This window comes from Conger conger, chromosome 9, assembly GCF_963514075.1.
Source record: "Conger conger chromosome 9, fConCon1.1, whole genome shotgun sequence".
Lineage (NCBI taxonomy): Eukaryota > Metazoa > Chordata > Actinopteri > Anguilliformes > Congridae > Conger > Conger conger.
In genome coordinates this window covers 4,231,638-4,256,812 of record NC_083768.1, presented here as the reverse complement: position 1 = coordinate 4,256,812, position 25,175 = coordinate 4,231,638, and the positions used below count along the sequence as shown (strand labels likewise).

At 44.9% G+C, this 25,175-nt stretch overlaps 1 protein-coding gene across 5 annotated transcripts; it reads right to left on the bottom strand.

Moving 5' to 3' along the window:
• Positions 1-884: 884 nt before the first annotated feature.
• LOC133136807 (beta-galactoside-binding lectin-like) lies at positions 885-23,068 on the bottom strand. Of its 5 annotated transcripts, XM_061254559.1 has the most exons (6): positions 22,622-23,068; positions 19,920-19,980; positions 17,502-17,610; positions 1,925-2,004; positions 1,642-1,813; positions 885-1,259 (listed from the first exon to the last, which is right to left on the bottom strand). In XM_061254559.1, exons 3-6 carry the CDS (start codon positions 17,502-17,504, stop codon positions 1,113-1,115), a joined length of 402 nt encoding a protein of 133 aa, XP_061110543.1. In that variant the 5' UTR covers positions 17,505-17,610; positions 19,920-19,980; positions 22,622-23,068; the 3' UTR covers positions 885-1,112. The 5 variants fall into 5 exon arrangements, with proteins under 5 accessions (XP_061110543.1, XP_061110541.1, XP_061110545.1 ...); XM_061254557.1 differs by lacking the exon at positions 19,920-19,980; XM_061254561.1 differs by lacking the exon at positions 17,502-17,610 and having other exon boundaries at positions 22,622-22,636.
• Between the last annotated feature and the right edge of the window lie 2,107 nt (positions 23,069-25,175).

Genomic DNA, 25,175 nt, shown 5'->3' with positions numbered 1-25,175 from the left:
TTCCCACTAGGGTCTTTCAGCCCACTTGTCCCAGGTTATGGGTATGCACTTTGTACATCACTCTGGATAAGAGCGTCTGCCATATGCCTATAATGTAATGTAATATTTCAAGTTACTATTTGATCGGGTTGTTATGTTGTATTACTGTTAGATTCCAGTGGCAAAGTAAGAGGCAGGGACTGTGTGTAAATGGTCAGTTTCTTTATTCTGCAGAAGAGGAGTTGGTTTACAGCTCAAGATAAGCAGCATGTTCAAAGCCCCACATGAGCAACTGACACTCTGAGTATTTATAAGTTTCATATCACATTGCTTGTTGTTCACCTCCAGCGTAGCAAATAAAAGCATTGTTTGTTGAGGTAATAATGGCCCTTTGTTGGCTGCTGTAATCATAATTCCTCAGAAAACGAATGTGTGCCTCATTATTGCTACCATCTCTGGGAGGGACAAAGTCTGTTTGTAAATATAGTATATTGTATTATATGTGTTGCTTTGGCAATATGACTGTAGTTGTGACTGCAGAAGCACAACACACAGACAAAAGCACACACATTTTGCCCAAACTAACATGTTAGGGATTCACAAAAACACACACATCATTTTGTATTAAACTGAATTGAGAGAGATAGAGAGAACAACCAAAAGTGGTTTAATTGAAGGGTTTAAATCATAATTGAAATGTCAGTTTAAATTAATGTGTGATGTAATGCGTAATGTCTGAAATGTAATTGGTATTAAGCATTTGTGAGAAACACCACTCACTAGCCTAGAAAATCCTGTGAATTTTAATCAAGTTGTGATTGTAGAGTGAATTTGTGACCTTTATAGTCATAAGATCTGGAGAAAGAACTGGACCCCTCTTCCCCCAATGAAAAGCCACACACAGATTTACTCATGATAGAGATTTATTGTTGAAGCTGGATTGTTTATCATACGCAGTGGGTTTGGACAGACACCAGAGGGTCTAAATGTCGCAGAGAAGCACAAGATTAAAGGCACTGATCTCTGGGAGATCGTAGCACTCGTGGCACAGCTGTATGAAGGCACCAGGAAGCAGAAGCAGAGCAGCCAAGCAGGAGCCAGAAAGGGTATATCTAACACCTCCTGGTGGGTCTCTATTTGACATATATGCCGGTGATTCTGACGTCTGCTGTAAACCAGATTTTACTGTACTGGGGCTGTTCCAGGCGGTTGGGGAACTCCAGCATGTGGCCGTCGTGCAGGCTAATGTAAAACTTGTCATTGGCAAAGGTGATGGACACCTGGAAGAGGGAAGGAGAGAAGGTCAGGAGCACAGAGTTATCTTACCAAAGAAGAAGGTCAACACCGTCAGGTTCACATTTAACACACTATGACTGCAGTGAAAAACAATGAAATAACAAGCCAAATGATATAATTATATAATGATTAAATGTACTTCATACTGAATGAATTGGCTGGAATATTTCCCATTAAGCTTTCCTGTGAGGGTACAGAATCTCAGCCCCTCCCCCCTAAAGGATACATTTCTCTTACATACAGGACTATGAAGGAATGGTGGCTAAAGATTCCTTGGTGAACTGTCTCACAAGTGGTGCCAAGTTACAGGCTGATCCATGGAACACAAGTACAGAGGACTGGAAGTCTCCCTGTCTGAGGCCTCACCTCAAACTCCTCGCCCTGCCGGAAAGGAAAGTTTCTTTCATCTCTCACTTCAGTACCCCAGGACCCATCCTTCATGGTGTTCAGGACGATGACACCTGGGCCACAGCCTTGAAAGCGAGGGTTGATGTGGAGCGCAATGTTGCACTCAGATTCACCCACATTGATTGTGAAACTGGGAGGGAAAGAGAGCCACACAAGGGATGGATGACCATGGATGAAGACATCAAGAGATTAAGCAGCAGCATCAAGAGGTCTCGTAGAGTCAGAGGCAGCAGTGACTCACCTAACCGCATGGGGTTCAGGGACACCGGTGACTCGCAGTTCCATTCCTTGCTTGAAGGAAAGGTTTTGCAACTCCACTGTCTGTTTAAAACAAAGAACCAAAAATAGGACATGTATGGTCAAAACCTAAAACATTCCTTTTGTGATTTTGTGAAGTTGTGCAAATTTATCTGCATTCGGTACACTGACTCTTTCACTTCTCTAAGGCAGTAGACATCAGAAAGTCGGCAATCTCACAATTTGTTCAGAACGAAGACAATTTTCTCAGCAGGCAGGCTGACCTGTCATACCAGTCTGCTGCATGTTCAGAGTTGGGGCGAGCAATACAATGAGACACGGGGACCTTGCTTTGTTAACTATTACACAATTAACTGAGTAACTTCTCTCTTAACTGTATCAATTATTAATGCAATTATCTAATCAGCCAATTGTGTGGCAGTAGTGTAATGTATACATCATGTAGATACAGGCTAGGAGTTAATGTTGACATCAGCCATCAGAATGGGGAAGTATCCTTTTACTAAATGTCATGTAAAGATCATTTCAATGATAAAACAAACTTGAATTTACTAAAATCAAAGTAATTAGAGGCCTCCTCTGCGTATCATTTGCAGTATTCTCTCGTTTCTATTTTTCTGAGTCATAAAACCAAAACCAAAAACCAAAAGGTGGGGCCAGTTATGGCTCGCCTGTTTGAGGATTTCATAACTCCTCAACTGTTATTTCTTCACTTCACAAGAACTCTGACTGGAAATGTAAATATTTGTAATATTATTGCTTCATATTCTGAATGCATGCCATGCACCCATGAGGCATTGAGGCTGCATTATATATGCAAATGTGGCTTGCTTGGTAAAAATAATGCAACATTAATTTTTAACATATGTTTTTAAACATATTGTAAACTATTACATGGTCAGTACTGGTCAGTACGTACTGTCCGAGGATGAGGTTGAAGAATTCATTAACAATTTGGCCCTTTAAAACTTCTTTTGAAGTGAATGAGATTCCCAATATTTAACTTGTCTGACAGTAAATACTACAGTTCATGATGAATGGTGACAGTTGGCTGTGTCACTTATAAAGTGCATCGTAAGTCATTCTGCTTTCTAGTGCAGGAAAAGCACCCAAAAAAGACAAGAACCAGGAATTATTTCGTTCAGTGATCAAAGCAAAATTAAATGTTAATGCAATTGAAAAAAAACGCAAAATAAAAACACATATTCATGATGTGGGAGAAAAATATAATGTAACCTAGGATATATGTATCCAGATATGTACAATGCATATATAGTTAGAAAACTGCTTAAAAGAATAAAATGTGCTTGTGACAGATAACCAGCAAAAATGTAAGGGAGGGGTGAGTGCTCTGCCACAGCTTACATCATATAGGCATACGTGCGGAGATAAAGCAGAACACGCTTCCATTGTTGGGTGCGCTCATGTGCTTGTTATGATGAAAAATAATGAGGAGGAATCGCACCCAAGGTCGGCAGAATGCCACAAGGGCATGGGCTCGGGTATAAGGGGGCAAGAACAGGGGGAAGGGAGCAAAAGGGCTGGAAAAAGCAGGACCCGCACAACGCAGCCACGCAAACGTCATGCATTGGGAATGGTATGCGAAGGGGTGTATCTTCCTAGAGAGGTGATGGGGAGATCAGCACCCTGGAGAGAGATTCCTCTACCTGCAGTCCAGGACCCTGGACAGCGCACGTGAGTGAGCACTGTGGAAAACTACTGACTCAGCTGCAGCCTGTTTCCCTAATGAGCAGGGAAGGTATTTAAGGCGCGGTCGAGGCTGCAAACGGTGTCAGTTGGCGCCTATTCTGAGGAAGGAAGAGGCAGAGAGAGGAAGGACTGGCTGCCATACTGACCTGGAGGATTGATCCTAAGGGAGACCCCACCTTTACCAACGGACACGTGAGGATAATAAAGCGCCTTCAAATCACCCTATCCCTTTGTGCTTCCCCCAGCCCTGACGCGGTCCAGGAGGGAAGGAGGAAGGAGGCCCTGAAGAATACCCCGGACTGGGAAGAACCCAAGTTATTTTCTCCCGTTTTTCCCTACCCTTGCCCTGAGGGGGGGCGCTATCAGAAATACCCTGACGAAAAAAAAAAAAGATAGATTTTTTTCTGGATATTGCCGATTCCTGTGTCTGGTTTCCAGCTGGGCCCACCCACTGCCTTCAGGATCCACCCCGAGGCACCACAACATATACACACACATCTACATATGCAGTTTGCTGCAGTTGCACACCGGGGACCGGGGTTCGATTCTCCGTCCTGCCAAAAGCCAAGTTTGGCCGGCTCACGTGGGGCAGCAATAATTGGCTCGCTGCTCCAGAGGGAGGGACTTGGCAGGGTTATTAAGCACCGCACAATAAGCGCCTCAGAATCACGGCAACAGGCACGAGACGGCTTGAAGAAGGCTTGTCGCTCTCATTCGGGCCGCCGAAGGACGGGGTACGGGCGGTACATCTAATACGACTACCTCCAATTGAATCAGACGAGGTACAATTGGCTACCAAATTGGGAGAAAAAGGGAAAAATCTGGAAAAAAACAAAAGCTCCTCTGGAGCTTTGGAGGTCGAAGCAAATGAAGCAAATGATGGTGTCGAACATATGCTGATCCCACCCCAAAGCCACAAGTTACTTTGGTGAGTGGGACACAGGCTACATCGTTTGCAAAACTTTAGAACATTTGTATTAATCAAGTCAGAACCATGGACCAACATGGATGGTCATAGAATCAAATTAACAAGTCAACAAATTTACATTTACCTTTACATTTACATTTTTGTCATTTGGCAGACACTTTTAATCCAAAGCGACTTACAAGTGCATAGGTTCTTCCACAAGTCAAAGCATCACATCCATAACTCGGAAAATACACATGGAATGTTGTTCTAAACATATAGTCGTCATCATAAGTGCAATTTAATTTCCTCAAGGAGGGATATCAGAAAGGGGGGAAATCAGGAGGGAGGACTAAGGTAGAGTTTGAAAAGGTGTGTTTTGAGTCTACGTCGAAATAGGGGAGGGATTCTGCTATCCTGACAGTGGTAGGCAAGTCATTCCACCACTGAGGAACCAGACGAGTTTGCTTTTTAAAAATAAATCGAGTACGTCCGATTTTTAATGACATCTTACCCACTCACCAGAAAATAATACAACACTGTTTGCTTTAAGACTGGTGGTGTGGTTATATATCCTTAAATAAGCAAACTCGTCTCAGTCATGGGTATTACGCTTTCCATCGACAATATGTGATCATACCGTGCGTCTAATTTACAGAAAAAGGGCTATAATGTATCAACTATTCAATGAAATGGCGGGAGGCAGGCTAATTCATTTGGTGTTGGTGTTATTTTCTGATATGCCAAGAGTGCTGCTGGGAAATATGTTTGTTGTTTTCCAATGTGAACTGTCTTGATCCTGTGTTGATATTAACTACTCTAATGTGTAAAATATTGAGCGCCATTTAGCTGCCTGTTGTGAAAATGCCCTAAAAAGCACAAAAGTGGGTTGCAGAAAAGAAAGGATAAAAGGGACCAGGAGGAGAAGGTAGCAAAACTACGTAAACTGTACGGCTTTTTGGAAAAAAAAATCGCTCAAATGCTACCCTGTTTTCAGTGGCAGTTGCCCATCGTAATCACTGTGAGAACGTTAAGGACGTTAATGTGAGAACTGCTCAATCTTGTAATCATTAATTAACATTCGTCATACGTCCGTAAATGTACTTCACTCGTATTGTATTCAAATTAGCCTAGGAAGCTGCTAATTCTCCTGAAGTTACTGTGGATATGTTTTTTTCAATTGTTGGACTGGTTTTCTGCTGTGAACCTAGCGTTCCACCAATGTTAAGTCAGGGGGCTGTTTTAAAAAAACCTAATGATATAGAAAGTATAAATTGTATCCCTTAACAAAGAGGAAGCGACCAAATCGGTCCGTTTAGTTTTATCAACTGGAGGACGTCCATAATTAAGAATAAGTACCTGAAATACATAGAAATATACTGCTAATAACAATAATAATGACAAGTTGAAGGCTGAAACAAAAGCTAAGAAAGTAACTGATTTTCATACATTAATTCATATTTTATTGTAAAAAATGCATCCAGTGAATCAGGCATGAGAACACAGTGAACAATACGTTCAGTGAATTTATTGTGTTGTGCTTTTCCTCTGATACTGACACATGAGTAGCATCGGCCTAAGCTTTAGTTATGTAAACATCCCAACTATCATTAGTTGATTTGTTGACTTGTTGATTTGATTCTATGACCGTCCATGTTGGTCCATGGTTCTGACTTGATTAATATAAATGTTCTAAAATATCACAAACGATGTAGCCTGTGTCCCACTAACCAAAGTAACTCATGAGACAAATAAAAGCCATAGTATTTTTTGTCCGAGGAAGGGCCCATGAAAAAGTCTTGCACCGGGGCCCATCCTAACTAGCTGCTGCCACTGGCTCACTGCATGTATGGATGAATGCATGCTGCCACTGGCTCACTGCATGTATGGATGAATGCATAAATGTGATATAAGTGTGTGTCTAAAGATCTGAACCCAGTGTGACAAATATACAATCATAGGAAGGGGGCAAATACTTTTGCATTCCACAGTATGAACTCAAAACAGTTAGTATACTCTCATAGCCTACTACACAATGAGCCTGACCAGGTTGAGGTTTTAAATCTGTCCAAATGACAAGGATGTGCTTTACTAAAAAACCAATGGCCTTTTATTCCAGCTGATGAATAATTATATTCTGTAGTTGGGGGTCTGAATGAGGGTGGATAGGCCTATTCAATCCAACTCAACAAGTGGCGCAGAATGTCATTCTTCATAAAGGTTTGGTGAATTCTATCAGTTGCATTGCTGTAACTTCCTATTTGATACACTTGAATGGAAGAGCATAAGGTTTCAAACCAGCAGCTCTCAAACACAGGCATTCCCCTCCTGTCTCAGTAGGGGGCGCCATATCTCTACCAGAGGACGAGGGCATTAGGCTAATCAGCAATGTGTACAATGTTTTTTGACGTACTGTAATCATTACATAGTAAAGAGCAGTATTAAACATCATGTCAAATAATTATTATGACTATAACACAGCTGATGCATACGCTTTTGACTGGTACTCACTTGTGCGATTGAAACAGAAATCGTCATTCACCAAACTCTCCCATGCAAAGTTACAGCAACCAAACTTATAAAATTGCTCTGGGTGAAATAATCTGATAAAAGTAATGTAAGCAGGGGTGTAGTGGAGGTTAAATCCACGCAAACGCAGTTTCCCCATCTCTTTATTTAAGAAACGAGTTTACGCACCTCTCCTGGAACGCTGACGCATTTTTGTTTGCAATGTAGTATGCTACTCTTTCTATTCCCTTTTGGCGTCTGGCCACTAGTGATGTAGTAATCATTTAAAAACCCACACTTCAAGGTGTGAGCAGTTTGAACAGTCTAATGTCTTCACTTGTTCACTTTAATTTGTATCTGTTTTCACTCCATTTCCACTATTAAAAATACATTTCAAACACAGTGTTGACAGTAATATAACAGCGCACACATTACCATTGATTGCGAACCTAGGTTTTGACAATTATTAATCAATACGTTTTTTACACGAGTAGACAATTGAGTGACTCTCAATGGACTCATGTGTGGATGGGATCATTATTCCATATTTCATTAGTTAAACATTAATTTAATTGCCAAAGTAACTTACCCGTTTCCATATCACCATGAATAACTATAAATGTCAAATGTCGAATCTCATGGGGTGAGGAGGAATCCAAGACCGATTCTTTCTTTTTCACCTATTATATAAAAGACGCGCAAAGAATAGTCCGACTTACAAAAGAGTAAGTATAAGTAAAGGTACAAAGGGTATTTCAAAGCAGAAAGTGACGGATTGATTGGTTTCAGCCCCTAAACTACGGTCATTGGTGACTTGGTAGCCTACCATCCTTTATGAAGGGACTCTCGGAAGATTATTATTGTTTGTCATGCACCTCTTTCCCAGATCGTTTCAGGAATGTCGTATATCGGCTACTATGCAAAGTTTCATCATATCTATATTTTCTTGTGACACTCTTAGCTTTTAAAACTGTATCAGTGTATACACTGTTCTGCAGTATAAGAAATAATTATATATTATAAGAAATGATAAGAATATATTATAAATCAACTGGTAGGTCGTAGCCCTACCGTCTCCGGGTAATCCCAGACAGCCTTGTTCGAGGTATTATCTGAAATGTGGTCTATTAGCCTACTTAATTAGTATTAGTTCCTATCTTTATTTAACAAAATGCAAAAATGTCAGTGTAACATAGCATTTTTGGGGAAATGAATGTTTGGAAATCTCAAATTTGCTCTTTTGTACTCGCACACTAATGCAGGAAACAATATACGAGTTTAAATTGTATAGCTCTCTGTTGAGTTTCAAAAAAGCCTTAAAATGTAAAATAATTCATTCATTTCTGAGAGAGAGAGAGAGAGAGAGAGAGAGAGAGAGAGAGAGAGAGAGAGAGAGAGAGAGAGAGAGAGAGAGAAATTGGTGAATAAAAATTATTTTTATTTTCTTGTTCGTGCCTTCAGGGCACATCTCGTGAATACAGAAGCAGACCTGCATGAAGCACTTGAAGACGCACCTTAACCGTCAGGCAAATACTTATGGTGTTTGTCCAAATGTGTAGAACAGATTCTCAGGCCTAAATACAGAAGCAGAAGAAGAAGAAGCACCTTACATTCCAGCCGGGATGATGGGGGAATGCGGGGAATTTCTGATGTGAATTAATGCGTTTCTCCACGATTCAAGTCAAGCAGCGTCCTCCATTTACCATCGGAGGTAGTAATTTCCCAACTTCCCACCTCCAAGTGTTCCAAGTTCACGATGCCAACGTAAATAATAACTGCCGGTGTTTAAGTGTATTACCACACAAACTGTCCGCATTCTGCACTGACCCAACGGCAGAAATGATACCAATCGTTAACTGAATACTACTAGCTACATTAGTAGCTAATCAGCAAAAGTCAGTAAATGGTATATTCCCAAATAGTTGCAAAACGTTTTTTTTTTTGTTTGTTTGTTTTAAAATTTTCCCAAATAACTATTGTGCAGAAAAGATAACTTTCCGAAACTTTGGTTTTCCCTTACCAGCTCACTAATAACATTGTTTCACATCGATTCCTACGCAGGCTTCACTCTATGACAGTGTGTTTCATTTGAATGTCATGCAGGAAGAAATACTTTGCGTTGCCTTTTAGTTGATTATGTCAATTATGACCCCTCCGAGGAATCGCCACCTTAACGTGGTGGAGGGGTTTGTGTGTCCCGGTGATCCTGGGAGCTAGGTTGTCGGGGGCACTGTTAGCCCCCAGTAGGGTCTCCCAAGGCAAATTGGTCCCGGGGAGGGGCCGGACTAAGAGCGATTCAAAGACTCCCATGACACGGCCAAACAAAGACCCAGTTACCTCGCCCGGAAAAGGGAAACCGGGGCCCCCTGCTGGAGCCAGACCCAGGAGGGGAGCTCGTCGGCGAGCGTCTGGTGGCCGGGCCTTATCCCATGGGGCCCGGCCGGGCACAGCCCGAACTGGTCACGTGGGGTCGCCGCCCTGTGGGCTCACCACCTGCAGGGGTCGGCATCGGAGTCGGGTGCTTTGCCCAACGGGCAGTAGGCAAAGGCGGGGATCCGGGCGTGCTGATCCTCGGCGTCGCAGACTGGTTCTGGGGACGTGGAACGTCACCTCTCTGGTGGGGAAGGAACCGGAGCTAGTGCGGGAGGCGGAGCGGTACCAACTAGATATAGTTGGGCTCACCTCCACGCACAGTACTGGTTCCGGAACCAAACTCCTGGAGAGGGGCTGGACTCTGTTCTTTTCTGGAGTTGCTCAAGGTGAGAGGCGCCGGGCGGGTGTGGGGATACTCACAAGCCACCGGCTGAGCGCCACTGTGTTGGAGTTCCACCCGGGGAACGAGAGGGTCGCCTCTCTGCGACTACGTGTCGCTGGGGGGAAGGCTCTGACTGTCATCTGTGCTTATGCTCATGCATGTTCGAGCATAGGGTAGCTCATAAGTGTACTTGGTACCAGAGCACCTTAGGCCAAAGATCGATGATCGACTTTGTGGTCGTATCATCAGACCTGCGGCCGTATGTCTTGGACACTCGGGTGAAGAGAGGAGCAGAGCTGTCAACTGATCACCACCTGGTGGTGAGTTGGATCAAGTGGCCGGGGAGGCTGCCTGACAGACCCGGTAAACCCAAACGTGTAGTGAGGGTGAACTGGGAACGTCTGGCGGAGGCCCCTGTTTGCGAGGTCTTCAACTCCCACCTCCGGAAGAACTTCTCACGCATCCTGGGGGAAGCTGGGGACATGGAGTCCGAGTGGGCCATGTTCAAAGCCTCCATTGCAGAGGCGGCAAGCAGGAGCTGTGGCCAGAAGGTCATCGGTGCCTGTCGGGGCGGCAACCCAAGAACCCACTGGTGGACACCAGCGGTGAGGGAGGCCGTCAAGCTGAAGAAGGAGGCCTTTCGGGCTTGGCTGGCCCGGGGGTCCCCTGAAGCAGCAGACAGGTACCGGGTGGCCAGAAGGGCTGCAGCTTCGGCAGTCGCTGAAGCAAAAACCCGGGTATGGGAGGAGTTCGGGGAGGCTATGGAGAAGGACTTTCGGTTGGCCTCGAGGAAGTTCTGGCAAACCATCCGACGACTCAGAAAGGGAAAGCAGGGCTCGTCTCAGGCTGTTTTCAGCAGGGGAGGAGAACTGCTGACCCGGACTGGGGATATTGTTGGGCGGTGGAAAGAGCACTTCGAGGAGCTCCTGAACCCGAACAACACGTCCTCTGTGGAAGAGGCAGAGCCTGAAGACTCGGGGGAATCTGCACCTATATCCCTGGCGGAAGTTGCTGAGGTAGTCAAAAAGCTCCTCAGTGGCAAGTCGCCGGGTGTAGATGAGATTCGCCCTGAGATGCTGAAGGCTCTGGACATTGTTGGGCTGTCTTGGCTGACACGCCTCTTCAGTGTCGCGTGGAGATCGGGGACAGTACCTGTAGAGTGGCAGACCGGGGTGGTGGTCCCCATTTTCAAGAAGGGGGACCGGAGGGTGTGCTCCAATTACCGGGGTATCACACTCCTCAGCCTCCCTGGGAAAGCTTACTCTAGGGTACTGGAAAGGAGGCTCCGACCGACGGTCGAACCTCGGATTCAGGAGGAGCAATGTGGCTTCCGTCCTGGCCGTGGAACAGTGGACCAGCTCTTTACCTTGGCAGGGTTGCTGGCGGGGTCATGGGAGTTTGCCCATCCAGTCCACATGTGCTTTGTGGACTTGGAGAAGGCTTTCGACCGTGTCCCCCGGGGAACCCTGTGGGGTGTACTGCGGGAGTATGGGGTACCGGGGCTGTTGTTACGAGCCATCAGGTCCCTGTATAACCAAAGTGAGAGCTGTGTCCGCATTCTTGGCACAAAGTCAAGCACGTTTCCGGTGGGTGTTGGACTCCGCCATGGTTGCCCCTTGTCACTGGTCCTGTTTGTGGTATTCATGGACAGGATCTGAAGGCGCAGCCGAGGTGAGGAGAGTGTCCGGTTTGGTGACCTCAGAATCGCATCTCTGCTTTTTGCGGATGATGTGGTTCTGCTGGCTTCATCGGACTGTGACCTTCAGCACGCACTGGAGCGGTTTGCAGCCGAGTGTGAAGCGGCCGGGATGAGAGTCAGCACCTCCAAGTCCGAGGCCATGGTTCTCTGCCGGAAAACGGTGGATAGCTCCCTCCGGGTTGGGAACGAGTCTTTGCCCCAAGTGAAGGAGTTCAAGTATCTCGGGGTCTTGTTCACGAGTGAGGGTAGAAGGGAGCGTGAGATCGACAGGCGGATCGGTGCAGCGTCAGCAGTAATGCGGGCGTTGCACCGGACCGTTGTGGTGAAGAAGGAGCTGAGCCGGAAGGCGAAGCTCTCGATTTACTGGTCAATCTACGTCCCAACCCTCACCTATGGTCACGAGCTTTGGGTAGTGACCGAAAGAACGAGATCGCATATACAAGCGGCCGAAATGAGCTTCCTCCGTAGGGTGGCCGGGCTCAGCCTTAGAGATAGGGTGAGGAGCTCGGACATCCGGAGGGAGCTCGGAGTAGAGCTGCTGCTCCTTCGCGTCGAAAGGAGCCAATTGAGGTGGTTCGGGCATCTGATCAGGATGCCTCCCGGGCGCCTCCCTTTGGAGGTTTTCCGGGCTCGTCCAACTGGGCGGAGACCCCGAGGGAGACCCAGAGCCTGCTGGAGAGATTATATATCTCTCCTGGCCAGGGAACGCCTCGGGATCCCCCAGGAGGAGCTAGAATGCGTTGCTGGGGAGAGGGACGCCTGGAATACCCGGCTTTGCCTACTGCCCCCGCGACCCGACTCCGGATAAGCGGGTGATGATGGATGGATGGATGGATGTCAATTATGAGGGACTAAGTTAATTAACATTAGAATAGAATGGAATAGAATAGAATAGAATAGCTTTATTGTCATTGCACAGTACAGAGCAAAGAAATTACAGTTGACAGTTTCATCCTGTCCAAGAAACATACAGAGGCCATTTTGTGGCCAACATGGGGAGGGAGACAGGAGCAGGAGAACTATCATTAGATAAGAAAGAAACAATGGAGGGAGATGAGGGAAAAAAATACTCCCCAAACTGGGCTCCTTTAGCGGGGCCCAGTGTGGGATTAGGAAAAAAAACCTTGGCACATAAGCAAACAATTAAACATCACAACAAGAAAACTCGAGACATGCACATTTTGGTATTGGGAAAGGTCAGGGAGGGGAGGTGTCACAGCTCAGACACTAGGGGGAGCGCGCAGCCACATGGCGCAACGCTCAACTCCCCAGCAGACTGCTCTATGATAGGGAAAGACTCGAGGGGGCCGACTAAGGCATTGAATCCAAGGGTGTGTGTGCGTGTGTCTTTGTGTATATGTATGTATGAGCCTCTGTACTTCGTCACCGCCCTGGCCAACAGTGTTCTCTATCGGTGGTGAGGATTGGAGACAACCTTGGGTCCCAAGAGGTGAAGTCCACAGGAGGAGTAGGGAGGAGAGGGGTGGGGTTTGGGGGATGGGCTGAGCAGCTGTCTGCATACCATCCAGGAGAGTAGAAATCGGCTGTCCAAGGCCGAAGCGGGGGAGCCAATGAAGATAAGCTTGTTTGGGTTAGGCCGACTCTGCAGTTTTCTGCCTGCCTTAAAGTCTCACTGGTTCTCTCGGTCCAAATTAGCCGAATGTGATAGCCCATTCCGAGTCCTTCCAATCCACTTCTCCAAGTCGTTATCCATCTTGCTAGTGAGGCGATGCAGTTCACCTATCGCTTGAGTCTGAGTGTTCATGATCCGACACATTCCCTCAAAGACGGGCAGCTTCTTAATTGCCAAAACTGCTGCCACCGCCTTTCGAACTTTGCGATAAACCAGGAACCCGCCAGATCCAAACAGCAGGAAACCTGTTATCATAATCCCAATTATGTAGACGTCTTCAATATCCTCCACGGAAAGGATGGACAGACACACGACCCTCGATACCTCATACGAGTCCCTCATGTATCCGGCTGCATGCGTTCCGTCGGGGCAGGCGGGTTCTCCCTTACCCAGTTTTCTCGTCAAGAAAATTTGATCAATTGCATTGAGAGGCCAGCTGATCAGATCCATAATTTCAGTTTTCGGAAAGAGATGCAGAGAGAGGCTCAGAGTAACAGGTTCAGACAGAGACTACACAAGGACAAGAGCAAAGCAGGAGAGATAAGGGCAGGGAGAGAAAGAAAATGCGACCGCCTCCGTCGAGAGTAGCAGAAGAAGCTTACAAAGACAGAAGGAGGCTATCCTACGGTATCGTTAGTGTTACCTACTACATTAAGTACATATGTCTGAATTAGTTTGGGCGAGATTGTTTGAGCTTATATAGCCTACATTTTATGGTTGTTAAAAACATCCATTTAGAAATAACCCAGGATTGGCTTCAAGGAATCTGTATCTGAACTCTTACCATGTGTCTGAACCAGCGCAATGGCCTACTATTCAGCACACCTGAGTACACTGGATGTTGAGTAGGCAAAGCTTTCTTTAAATGTACTTAAGTGTACTTAAAATAATGAACCATTTGTTACAATTCTGAAACTGTGATTGTGGTTGAAATGAGAACCAGTGTACACAGGGGTGCCCAGGACCGAGTTTTGGAACCACTTCTCTAACAGTTTGCATTGTCCACAGACCATGACTTATCGGCTCAAGAGCAAATGCTCATCCTTGGTCATGTTAGAAATTGGGGCACTTCCTGACCGCATGGTCCTCAGGGTGCTGCAGGGAAGGGTTTTGGGTGGGATGCAGGCGTAGTACTCCGCATCTTCCTTCTTCCTGTACTCGCAGAGGGGCTTCTCTGATTTGAGCCGGACGCCACACCGAGATCCCTCCATTTTGTTACCACTAAAGAAGACTCCGGTGTATATGATCTTATCATAGTTGTGCGCATGGATCCTCCTGAGGATCCCAACTGGCTAAGAGAATCACAGACACCAGTATGTCTCCAGGCCAGAACAAGTGGAAGCGCACATGGTAGGAGCCATTGAGCCGGTCAGTAACTGATAGGCTTGTCACACACACACACAGAATATGCAAGGTGTGGAAAGTCAGTTACGATTTTCCCAGATTGCTTGGTTTAGTCTCCTTAAATCCAAAATCAGGCCTTTGATCTTAACTGGGTCCACAATGAACCATCTGGCATTTATAAGCATTTGGAATTTTAGAGCCTGGTCAGGGGGTGAGGCCAATGGCTTTCACAGGGACAGATTTCAGCACAGTTTTACCTAGGTTCCTGAATGGTTATGATGTCCTCGGTATACTGTTGTAGAAATTAGACCATTGCACCAGTTGCACTGAAACAATCAGAATAATACCAAACATTACTATGTTCTGATCTGGGATTGTCATGAAACATCTTTATGCCATATACACCATTTCAGTGACTGAGGAATGAGGGAGATGTGAGAGGGAGAGAGAAGGCCATGCCATGATGAGGTTTAAGGTCTGAGCCCCGAAATAAATGTGAGAGGAGGGGGTGATTTACAGGGGGTTCAAGAAGACATCTGTTTTGGGAACAATGCATGAGTTTTTCCCCCACAGGCTCCTGCCTGTATGGGTGCCGAGGAAGTAGGGGCTAAAGATGTATGCTCCTGGGGGGAGAGTTAAATTACTTTACAACATATTGCCACCATATCAGAGGAGGTCAGCAAGCTGACCAGTACACTGAGTGACAGAATAATTTCCGCCTTACAACCCTACAGGCGGACATAGCGACATCATGGTCCTGATTACCCTACAGGCGGACATAACAACATCATGGTCCTGACTAGCCTACAGGAGGAGGTAATGATGCCATGGTCGTGTTGTGGAGACACGCTGGAGACAAGATGCATGCCTCTTCCTGATGACCCTCTTCAGGAGACGTATGTGACACCATGGGATACCACCGGGCCAACCGTGAGGGATGACTGAGGGTGGAGCCTGCCACGAGCGCTATGTCATTTTTTAAATTAGACCACCATTATTCCTTTGTCCAACATCCACCAACTTCTGCCCCGAGACTTCACTGAAATTATTTAGGTTAAGAGGGCAGGTTGTAAGGACTACCCCAATTCCAACTATCGACTACCAGCTCCTCACTGATACCACCCGGTGAGACCCTTCAATCTGTGCTGAGCTTGTACATATGCTTACCTTGTAAAATCTTTAGGATAGACCTCACTATCTACTTTACGGTTTAATAAACACCTGCTCACCTTTTAAAACATAACTAGTGGCTCAACTGGATCTTCTTTCAGGGTGTGGTTTTTGTTATTTCATTGTTGAAGTGGCTTTCCAATATAGCTATGCACTTCCACCTGATTGTTGTAATTCAGGCGGACTTTGGGTCGTAACAGACTGGGGGCTTGTCTGGGTTAGAACCGCAGATTGATTGTATTTGTTCTGCTTTATTGTTTATTGCTATATTGACGGAATACAGCTGCAGCACACCCACTGATAATAGTTTCATCATAATCCTGCCCATTTCCACCTGCAGTGCATGTTTCCTGGTCATAAAAATATCTACATTCAAAAGTCTTACCCAGTGTTCCTACACACCTTCCCCTTGCCTATGCCCATGCATCTTGTGATTCTGGAAAATGGAGCCTATTATCTCAGGTACATATTCTGATGCTGAATGGAGAACTGCAACTCATTCTCATTAACTTGTATGAGGTATATTAACAGCCAACAGACTGGAATTTTCTCTGTATTCATCCTACCTGTGTATGTTAGATTTTTTTACTCATCAGCATGATTTTACATATGAAGACAGTATGGGCAGAATGTTTTCAGAATGAGCTTCTGACAATGAGCTTTGACAGTGATATAGTTCTCATATTCTGTTTTCCGTATGACAAGGTGCAATTTCCAAACTAAGCCCACAGTGAGAAATTAAACGGATATTACCGTAAGGGTTGTCCACTTGTAAGTTCCAGAAAAATAAACGTAAAAATAAAAAACAACAATTAAAATGAAAAGTACTGTCTTGATCAAAAAGCTGCTTCTGTATTTTACAGGCACTGGGGTAAGAGGTGCTGGTTCAGTACTCTGTGAAAAAAAGAAAGAATATATTTTATTGACTGCATGACCCGGTGGTACAAAACCCTGACCCTTCTTCCATGCTGTGTAACTGTGTAATTTAAAGTAGCATGTAGCTGTCCCACATTCAGCTGAAGTGGTATAATAAAATAATTTGATTTATTATTATTATTATTATTATTATTGATGTTATATTTCTGATATCCAGTGTCCTCATAATGCTGTATTAATTTTTATATGATTAAATCGCATGATCAAATATCAATTTTGTATCAGGGTTGGGAGGTAGTACCGGTTGTGGTCACCAGGGGTTTATTATTTTCACCTGGTGCTCATTAGAACCCTCTTTGACCGTCGGTCGACGCTTTGGTGTCACTGTTCGCTCTACCACCAAGCTGGTAAGCACACGGTAGACTCACTGTTAAATGACACCTTCACCTTCCTGTAGGTTCTCTAGTTTTTTTTCTCTTTTGTTTTCGGCTCGTGTGAGTCTGTGGGTGAGGGACGTTGTCCCCGGTATGTTTTTTGGTTTGTGCGTTTTCCGGAGCTGCGACTCACGGTTGTTTATTTTGTTTACCTAGTCTTTTATACTAGGTTGTACTTTTATTTTGGCGATCCCGGTCCGGGGTTACAGGGCTCGCTTTTTAGCCCTCATTTTGGTTGGGTTATTCGCCCTGGTTTTTAAGGGTTGCTTTATTTTCATTAGCCGTTTTTTGGGGCTATTTTCTTTATTTGATTGGAGCCGTCTCCGAGTTGTTTTGTTTCCTCGACCTTCCGGGGTTTAGTGGCGGACACGTTCGCGTGCCCGCTTACTAGGGATTACCCTTAGTCGCGCCTGGCTCTCCGCCATTCCTCAACCTCATATTTTGCCTTACTTTCCTTTTTGGATTACAGAAACATGTAGTTGCTGCCTTCTCAAATTACAAAAAATACATACAATACCATTTACCATGGTTGTTCAGAAAAATGAGAACCGAATGCAAGTCTTCTTTGGATAATTATGCTTCCATCTCACAAAGCAGGGCTCCTCTTGTGGATGTTCATGGTGATGTGGTTTTCTGTAAAACAAGTAAATCCATAGATATGGTGTTGCAATTATGTTAAATAATCAGTAAATCCTGATAATTGAGACAGAAATCTGATGTATGGTCTTATACAGGTTCACTAGTTGAACACGGCTTTAACACTTGGCACAGTGATGAATACTTGGTCCAACCTTTCGTGCTTTGTTAGGGTTGGAGTGAAAACCTGAAGTAGATCTCCAGGGGCAGAGTCGGATCTATACAAACTCCCCTGTCCTGCTCACTACAGTGCCGTGAAAAAGTATTTGCCCTCGTCCTGATTTCCTCTATTATTGCATGTGTGTCACGCTGAATGGTTTCAGATCATTAGACAAAATATAAAACAAAAAACATAAAACTAATTTATTCATGAGAAACATTATTAAGCCCTCATATCAGTCATTTGAAAAAGCAATTTCCCCCTTGAACATAATAAATGGTAAATGGCTGGCATTTATATATAGTGACTTTATCCAAAGCACCTTTATCCAACTGATGCTTTTCATTCAGCCTTTGAATTCTAATACGAGGATTTTTGCTGGTCAGCTCGAAAACATTATTTGTTCATCACGTCACGCATCTCGATTCAGAATGAAAATGTGCGCACTGATTGGCTCATTAATTAATGCATTCATCCGTTAGGATATTCTTCTGCTTGTACAAGGGTCAGAGATGACATAAAAACATGCTTATTGTTTGTATTTATTAACCTCTTTTAAGATTAGGAAATAGAGAATAATAGTAATAATAATATTCAGACCCTCACGCTGCTTGCGCAGCACACTCAGAGGGAGAATAAATATCTCAAACAGTCACGTTATTTATTTGACTTTGACAGGTATTACTCTTGGCCAGTCCTTTTCTTCATTTTATGTATGTATATATATATATATATATATATATATATATTTATATTGTGGTAACCCGCTGGTAGAGAGTAAAATTGGTGAAATATATATATTTTTTTTTCTTGTGCTCGTGCCTTCAGGGCACTTCTTGAGTGTCCAGATCAAACGAAAAAATTCCCTTCTCAAAACACGGGAATAAGTCACAAAAAGAACAAAAAAGGAAAACTAGAAAATAAGGCAGTGCTCAAAAAATTAGGGATTTCAAAAAACGGTAAACGGCAAACGAAGGCGGACTTCATGCGAACTCCTCGTGGTTTCCCGGCCTCGGAAATCCTCTTCCCCCACCTAGGCGTCTAGAATTTAAACGAACAGGTTAATTGGCTTCTAGCCGGATTGATGGGCGCATGTGACTTTCACTCGCCCTGGCTCTGCCTGGCTCTGCCTGGCTCTGCCTGGCTCTGCCTGGCTCTGCCTGGCTCTGCCTGGCTCTGCCTGGCTCTGCCTGGCTCTGCCTGGCTCTGCCTGGCTCTGCCTGGCTCTGCCTGGCTCTGCCTGGCTCTGCCTGGCTCTGCCTGGCTCTGCCTGGCTCTGCCTGGCTCTGCCTGGCTCTGCCTGGCTCTGCCTGGCTCTGCCTGGCTCTGCCTGGCTCTGCCTGGCTCTGCCTGGCTCTGCCTGGCTCTGCCTGGCTCTGCCTGGCTCTGCCTGGCTCTGCCTGGCTCTGCCTGGCTCTGCCTGGCTCTGCCTGGCTCTGCCTGGCTCTGCCTGGCTCTGCCTGGCTCTGCCTGGCTCTGCCTGGCTCTGCCTGGCTCTGCCTGGCTCTGCCTGGCTCTGCCTGGCTCTGCCTGGCTCTGCCTGGCTCTGCCTGGCTCTGCCTGGCTCTGCCTGGCTCTGCCTGGCTCTGCCTGGCTCTGCCTGGCTCTGCCTGGCTCTGCCTGGCTCTGCCTGGCTCTGCCTGGCTCTGCCTGGCTCTGCCTGGCTCTGCCTGGCTCTGCCTGGCTCTGCCTGGCTCTGCCTGGCTCTGCCTGGCTCTGCCTGGCTCTGCCTGGCTCTGCCTGGCTCTGCCTGGCTCTGCCTGGCTCTGCCTGGCTCTGCCTGGCTCTGCCTGGCTCTGCCTGGCTCTGCCTGGCTCTGCCTGGCTCTGCCTGGCTCTGCCTGGCTCTGCCTGGCTCTGCCTGGCTCTGCCTGGCTCTGCCTGGCTCTGCCTGGCTCTGCCTGGCTCTGCCTGGCTCTGCCTGTCTCCTCTCGTTCGCCCCTGAGCCCCGCTCTGCTCCCGAGTTCGCCCTTTTGTAGGGTGTTGATCTCCCCTCCAACTCGGTGCAGCTGTCCCTGGTTGATTAGAGAGGTTAGTGACGTGCATTCCGCACACGTTCCGGTGGTGCTAACCTTGGCACTGATTCTTTCCTGCGCGGCTCTCTCCAAGGTGCCGGTCCCTTAAATAGGTATGCGGGAAATATTCACCGTGAATTACTTTCCCCAGCTCCTGGCGCCGTCGCACAGCCCGCTCTCCTTCAGTTGTGTACTGATCCTCGATCGGGCCACCACAATATATAAGAGAATTAAGAGTATAACAAGTTTATTTCTTCAAAATCGTATTTTTGTTATGTACACTTGTTGCATTTGCTGCAAACTTTATAAAGTATTAATCGGTGTCTTGGATAGTTCGGTGCTAATGGAGTAGACAACTAGGTTCAAGCCCCTCCCTGATAGTTCAACAAATATGTTGTGTTCTGCCAACACTACAACAGTTATACATTAAAATAAAAAGACGCAGGAACCACGGACTGAGACGGGTGCGTGGGGGGTTTGGACCCAAAATGCAGGACTCAGAAACCGTAGTGTAGTAAAGTCCCGTCAGGGCTTTATTTGGGGAATATCCAGGGAGCGTAGTCAAAAACAAGCAATGTTCAAACACGTAAAATCCAGCCAGAAAACCAAAGTGCAGTACCAAGGGAGAAGGCGGTCTCGTAATCGGTACACCATGCAAGAAGTCCAGTAGCCAGGAAAGCTGTCAGCAGGGCAGAAGTACAGGCGGGCGGTAGGCAGGCTCAGGGTCGATGACGGCGCAAGAGTCAAGACCGAAGTCTGCTCCGCGGGGCAAAAGCACAAAGACAGCAGGCAAAGACATGGTACAGGCAGGCGATGGTCAACAAACCAGAAACCAATAAGCGATGGTCAATAACAGGCTTGGATCGTAACGGGTAGACAATGGCTTGGTATACCGCTCAAGAGACTGCACTGACGAACAGGAGGCAAACAATTTCACACAGACATGACATGAAACTGAGCTTTTATGAAGGCGAAGACAGGTGTAGACAATTAGCTTGAGAGCAGCAAGAGAATGGAAATCAGGTGTGGAGGATTGACAAGTTAACGAGGTAATTAGTAATCGTTAGTAATAAACCTATCCTGCCCTAGTATTAGTAAATTAGTAAATGACATGCACAAGAAATGTAAGGTAACATGAACACATGATTAGTATGTTAGTATTACCCAATCCTGATCTAGCATTAGTAGATTTCGTAAATAGACAAGGGAAATTGACACAATTAGGGCGTGAGTGACAGAAAGGGAGAGAGAGAAAGCAGGAATGCAAGGTTTGCAGAAAGACACAAAAAAGTGTATGCTAAATCTATGAACAGTACAACATAACATGGAACATAAATTGTGACAACATTTGCAAAACAATGACAATAAACTACATAACATGACATGGCAAGACTAAGAAATAAATGGTAACAAGGACTAAACATGAAACATACCATAACTTGACAATGAAACGTAACAAGAAATAAAACATAAAAACATGGCGAGGCTAGACTAACATAATATGTGACATGACAATAACGTAACTAAGACAATGACTAAACATAAAACATGACATGACAAACATGAAACGTGACACGGACATCACTTTAACCATTTACTAGGCACTGTGGCAGACTGGTTCAAGGGCAACAGCACACATACATATCAATGCGCATGTACAGCATATCTTGCATGGCGGATTATGCTACTAACATAAAATAGTGCCGTGTATCATTATACACATACATAACAATTCCTCCCTTCCAGCATTGATGTGGCTAAAGGCTAACATCACTAGGGCAGTACAATATTCAATAACTAACTGAAATAAGACACTCTATGAATCCCTAATAAACAATTTGTTACAACATTGTCCTTCTTTAACATTGTTTTTTTTTTTTTTGATGAACTGTGGATCCTGCCAAAGGTAAGTTAGTCAATCATAACCAGCTACAAATCAAGCCTCTGAGGTGCTCTACAATTTCTCTCAAGGTAACGTACGGGTTCTTCAGAACCAGAGCCAGCGGCCCTCAGATGAGGTTCAACAGTCTCTGCAGGATCAGTGTCATCAGCACCAAGTTCCTCTGGTGTTCTAAGAGTATACTCATGGTGTCTTGGTGTCTTGGTGTGCGACTGACTTAGCTGTGGTAGCCTTAGTTGTCGCATCCAGTCAATGCTGCGCCAGACAATGTCGGGCCCTACACGCACGGTGTAAGACAGCGGTCCTGGCTGTGACAGAATCTCTCTCCACCTTATTCAAAGAGCATTCCCCCACATTTTTCTTTTGCAATTTGACTGTATCTTTTGCGACCGTTTCCATTGACACGGCAATGTCGCACGCGACCTCTAGCGTAAGATCTTTCTTTGTCAAGAGCCGTTTCTGTGTGTTCTCGTTGTGCAGCCCGCAGACGAGTCTATCCCTGAGCGCATCCGATAACCCCGCTCCGAATTCACAATGTTCAGCCAGCCTGCGTAGCTCTGCAATATACTCCGCAATAGACTCATTCTTGTGCTGATCTCTCTTATGAAATCGGAAACGTTCGGCAATCACAAGCGGTTTCGGATTCAAATGCCCCTTTAGTAACTCTACATTCTGCGTTAAAGTCATTTCTGATGGCTTTGCCGGAGCTGTAAGGCTACGGAGCAAATTATGAGTTTTAGCCCCCATTACACTTAAATGCACAGCGACTTTCTTTTCAGCCGTCACATCATTGGCTACACAGTATTGCTCAAGTGTCTCAATGTAAGTAGACCAATCCTCTACAGTACTGTCAAAACAGTCCATTTGTCCTAGACGTCCAGCCATTTCCACACTTTTAATGTTATCACTTTATTCAGTTTCCAACTTAACTCACGTGCTCCTTCCTCCGACCGTAGCTGGCTTTTCCAATCCGTGGCGTAACGTTAGGCTAGCTAGCTAGCACCGATGCGGGGTGGACAACAACGTGATTTTCAGGAGATAACACTACACGTTTCTGTGTGATATTGCACTGTCGGGGCACGTTACTAATCTCGTCGCCAGTTCTGTTGTGTTCTGCCAACACTACAACAGTTATATATTAAAATAAAAAGACGCAGGAACCATGGACATCACTTTAACCATTTACTGGTTCAAGGGCAACAGCACACATACATATCAATGCGCATGTACAACATATCTTGCATGGCGGATCATGCTACTAACATAAAATAGTGCCGTGTATCATTATACACATACAAAACAAAATACAATAAAAGTAACTATTATTGAAGTTGTGGCGTCACGATTTAGCATTTTCGTCTCAGCATCTTCCGGCGCAGTGACAGATGACAGCTCCGTGAAGTTGGCAACAATTAGACTTCCTGTACAGAAGTTCCGGTTTCAACTTTCTGTGATTTTCCGTCAAAATAAGAGCTGCTGAGTAACGTTAAATAATGAGAACATAGTTACCGCGTTTGCTGCGCTTCCTCACATGATTACCATTGTTTAAATTCATTGCTGATAGAACTTATAAAAGTCAGCAAGCAACTAGCTTGCTATTTGACTAGTGACTATATTGTAGGCCAAGCATAAATTGCTTGACCCTGTCGGTTCAATAACTGCTCATTTGCATACCTGCTTACTGTTTGAAAAAAATGTAGCCAAATATGAAGGGGCATACATTAAATCTATGTATAATATATATAAAATTATACATTTATTATCTAAAATCATGTTCCGAGCAATTGTTGCTGTATTTACAGTGTGGTAAGGGCATGCAATGCCATTGACTGTCAATTCACGACCAGCTCATTTGCATAGCCCATAACTCAAAAACTATAAATTGTTTCAAAATGAAAGGGGGTATACATTTGTTAGCTGGACCCATATCTTTAATATGAAACAGTCCTTTCTGCAAAATCCTGTTCCGAGCAATTGTTGCTGTGTTTCTAGTGTGGGGTGGCCATACGTTGCTATTGACTGTCAGTTGCCACCCAGCTCATTTGCATAGCTCATAACTCAAAAACTATGAATTGTTTCAAAATGAAAGGGGGTATACATTTGTTAGCTGGACCCATATCTTTAATATGAAACAGTCCTTTCTGCAAAATCCTGTTCCGAGCAATTGTTGCTGTGTTTCTAGTGTGGGGTGGCCATACGTTGCTATTGACTGTCAATTCACAAGCAGCTCATTTGCATAGCTGATAACTCAAAAACTATAAATTGTTTCAAAATGAAAGGGGGTATACATTTGTTAGTTGGACCCATATCTTTAATATTCTACAGTCCTTTCTGCAAAATCCTGTTCCGAGCAATTGTTGCTGTGTTTCTAGTGTGGGGTGGCCATACGTTGCTATTGACTGTCAATTCACAAGCAGCTCATTTGCATAGCTGATAACTCAAAAACTATAAATTGTTTCAAAATGAAAGGGGGTATACATTTGTTAGCTGGACCCTTGTCTTTAATATTCTACAGTCCTTTCTGCAAAATCCTGTTCCGAGCAATTTTTGCTGTGTTTCTAGTGTGGGGTGGCCATACGTTGCTAATGACTGTCAGTTGCCACCCAGCTCATTTGCATAGCTCATAACTCAAAAACTAGAAATTGTTTCAAAATGAAAGGGGGTATACATTTGTTAGCTGGACCCATATCTTTAATATGAAACAGTCCTTTCTGCAAAATCCTGTTCCGAGCAATTGTTGCTGTGTTTCTAGTGTGGGGAGGCCATACGTTGCTATTGACTGTCAGTAGCCACCCAGCTCATTTGCATAGCTGATAACTCAAAAACTACAAATTGTTTCAAAATGAAAGGGGGTATACATTTGTTAGCTGGACCCATATCTTTAATATTCTACAGTCCTTTCTGCAAAATCCTGTTCCGAGCAATTGTTGCTGTGTTTCTAGTGTGGGGAGGCCATACGTTGCCATAGAATGTTTTCTGTAAAACAAGTGAATCCATCAAAAAGTAATTATGGTGTTGACATTATGTTAAATTATGAGTAAATCCTGATAATTGAGACAGAAATCTGACGTATGGTGTTGTAAACGTTCACTAGGTGAAGAGTCCAAGGGTTGTCACTTAGACAAATACTCTGTACACCTAGATGTGCTAAAAGGCCTATTCTCATTCTTATGTTCTTATGGCCTACATGGCCCCTTGTCCTCTTTATTTATTCTGGTGCTCTAGTTGTGCTCTAGTTGTGGCCACCAAAACTAGGTGCTACTAGGTGCTGGAAGTAGGGGTGTTGAGGGTACTACACCACCCCTTACTGGTTGGAACTGAGAGTTGCCAATATAGCTCATGATTCTTATTTTATTATAAGTCTCTCAACCTATATTTCCACCCCCTAGATTCCTGTTTTGCTTTTTTGGATTCCACAAGGTGTTGAAAACATCCCTTTGAGATTTTGCCTCACTGAAGAACATTGGTGTCATGGTGGGAGGTTATTC

Excerpts from the sequence above, each read along its gene's own strand:
- LOC133136807 (XM_061254559.1), bottom strand. Across the intron at positions 1,814-1,924 it reads CCTGAACCCCATGCGGTTAG|TTTCACAATCAATGTGGGTG; the intron begins GTGAGTCACTGC and ends TTTCCCTCCCAG. Across the intron at positions 1,260-1,641 it reads GGCAGGGCGAGGAGTTTGAG|GTGTCCATCACCTTTGCCAA; the intron begins GTGAGGCCTCAG and ends TCCCTCTTCCAG.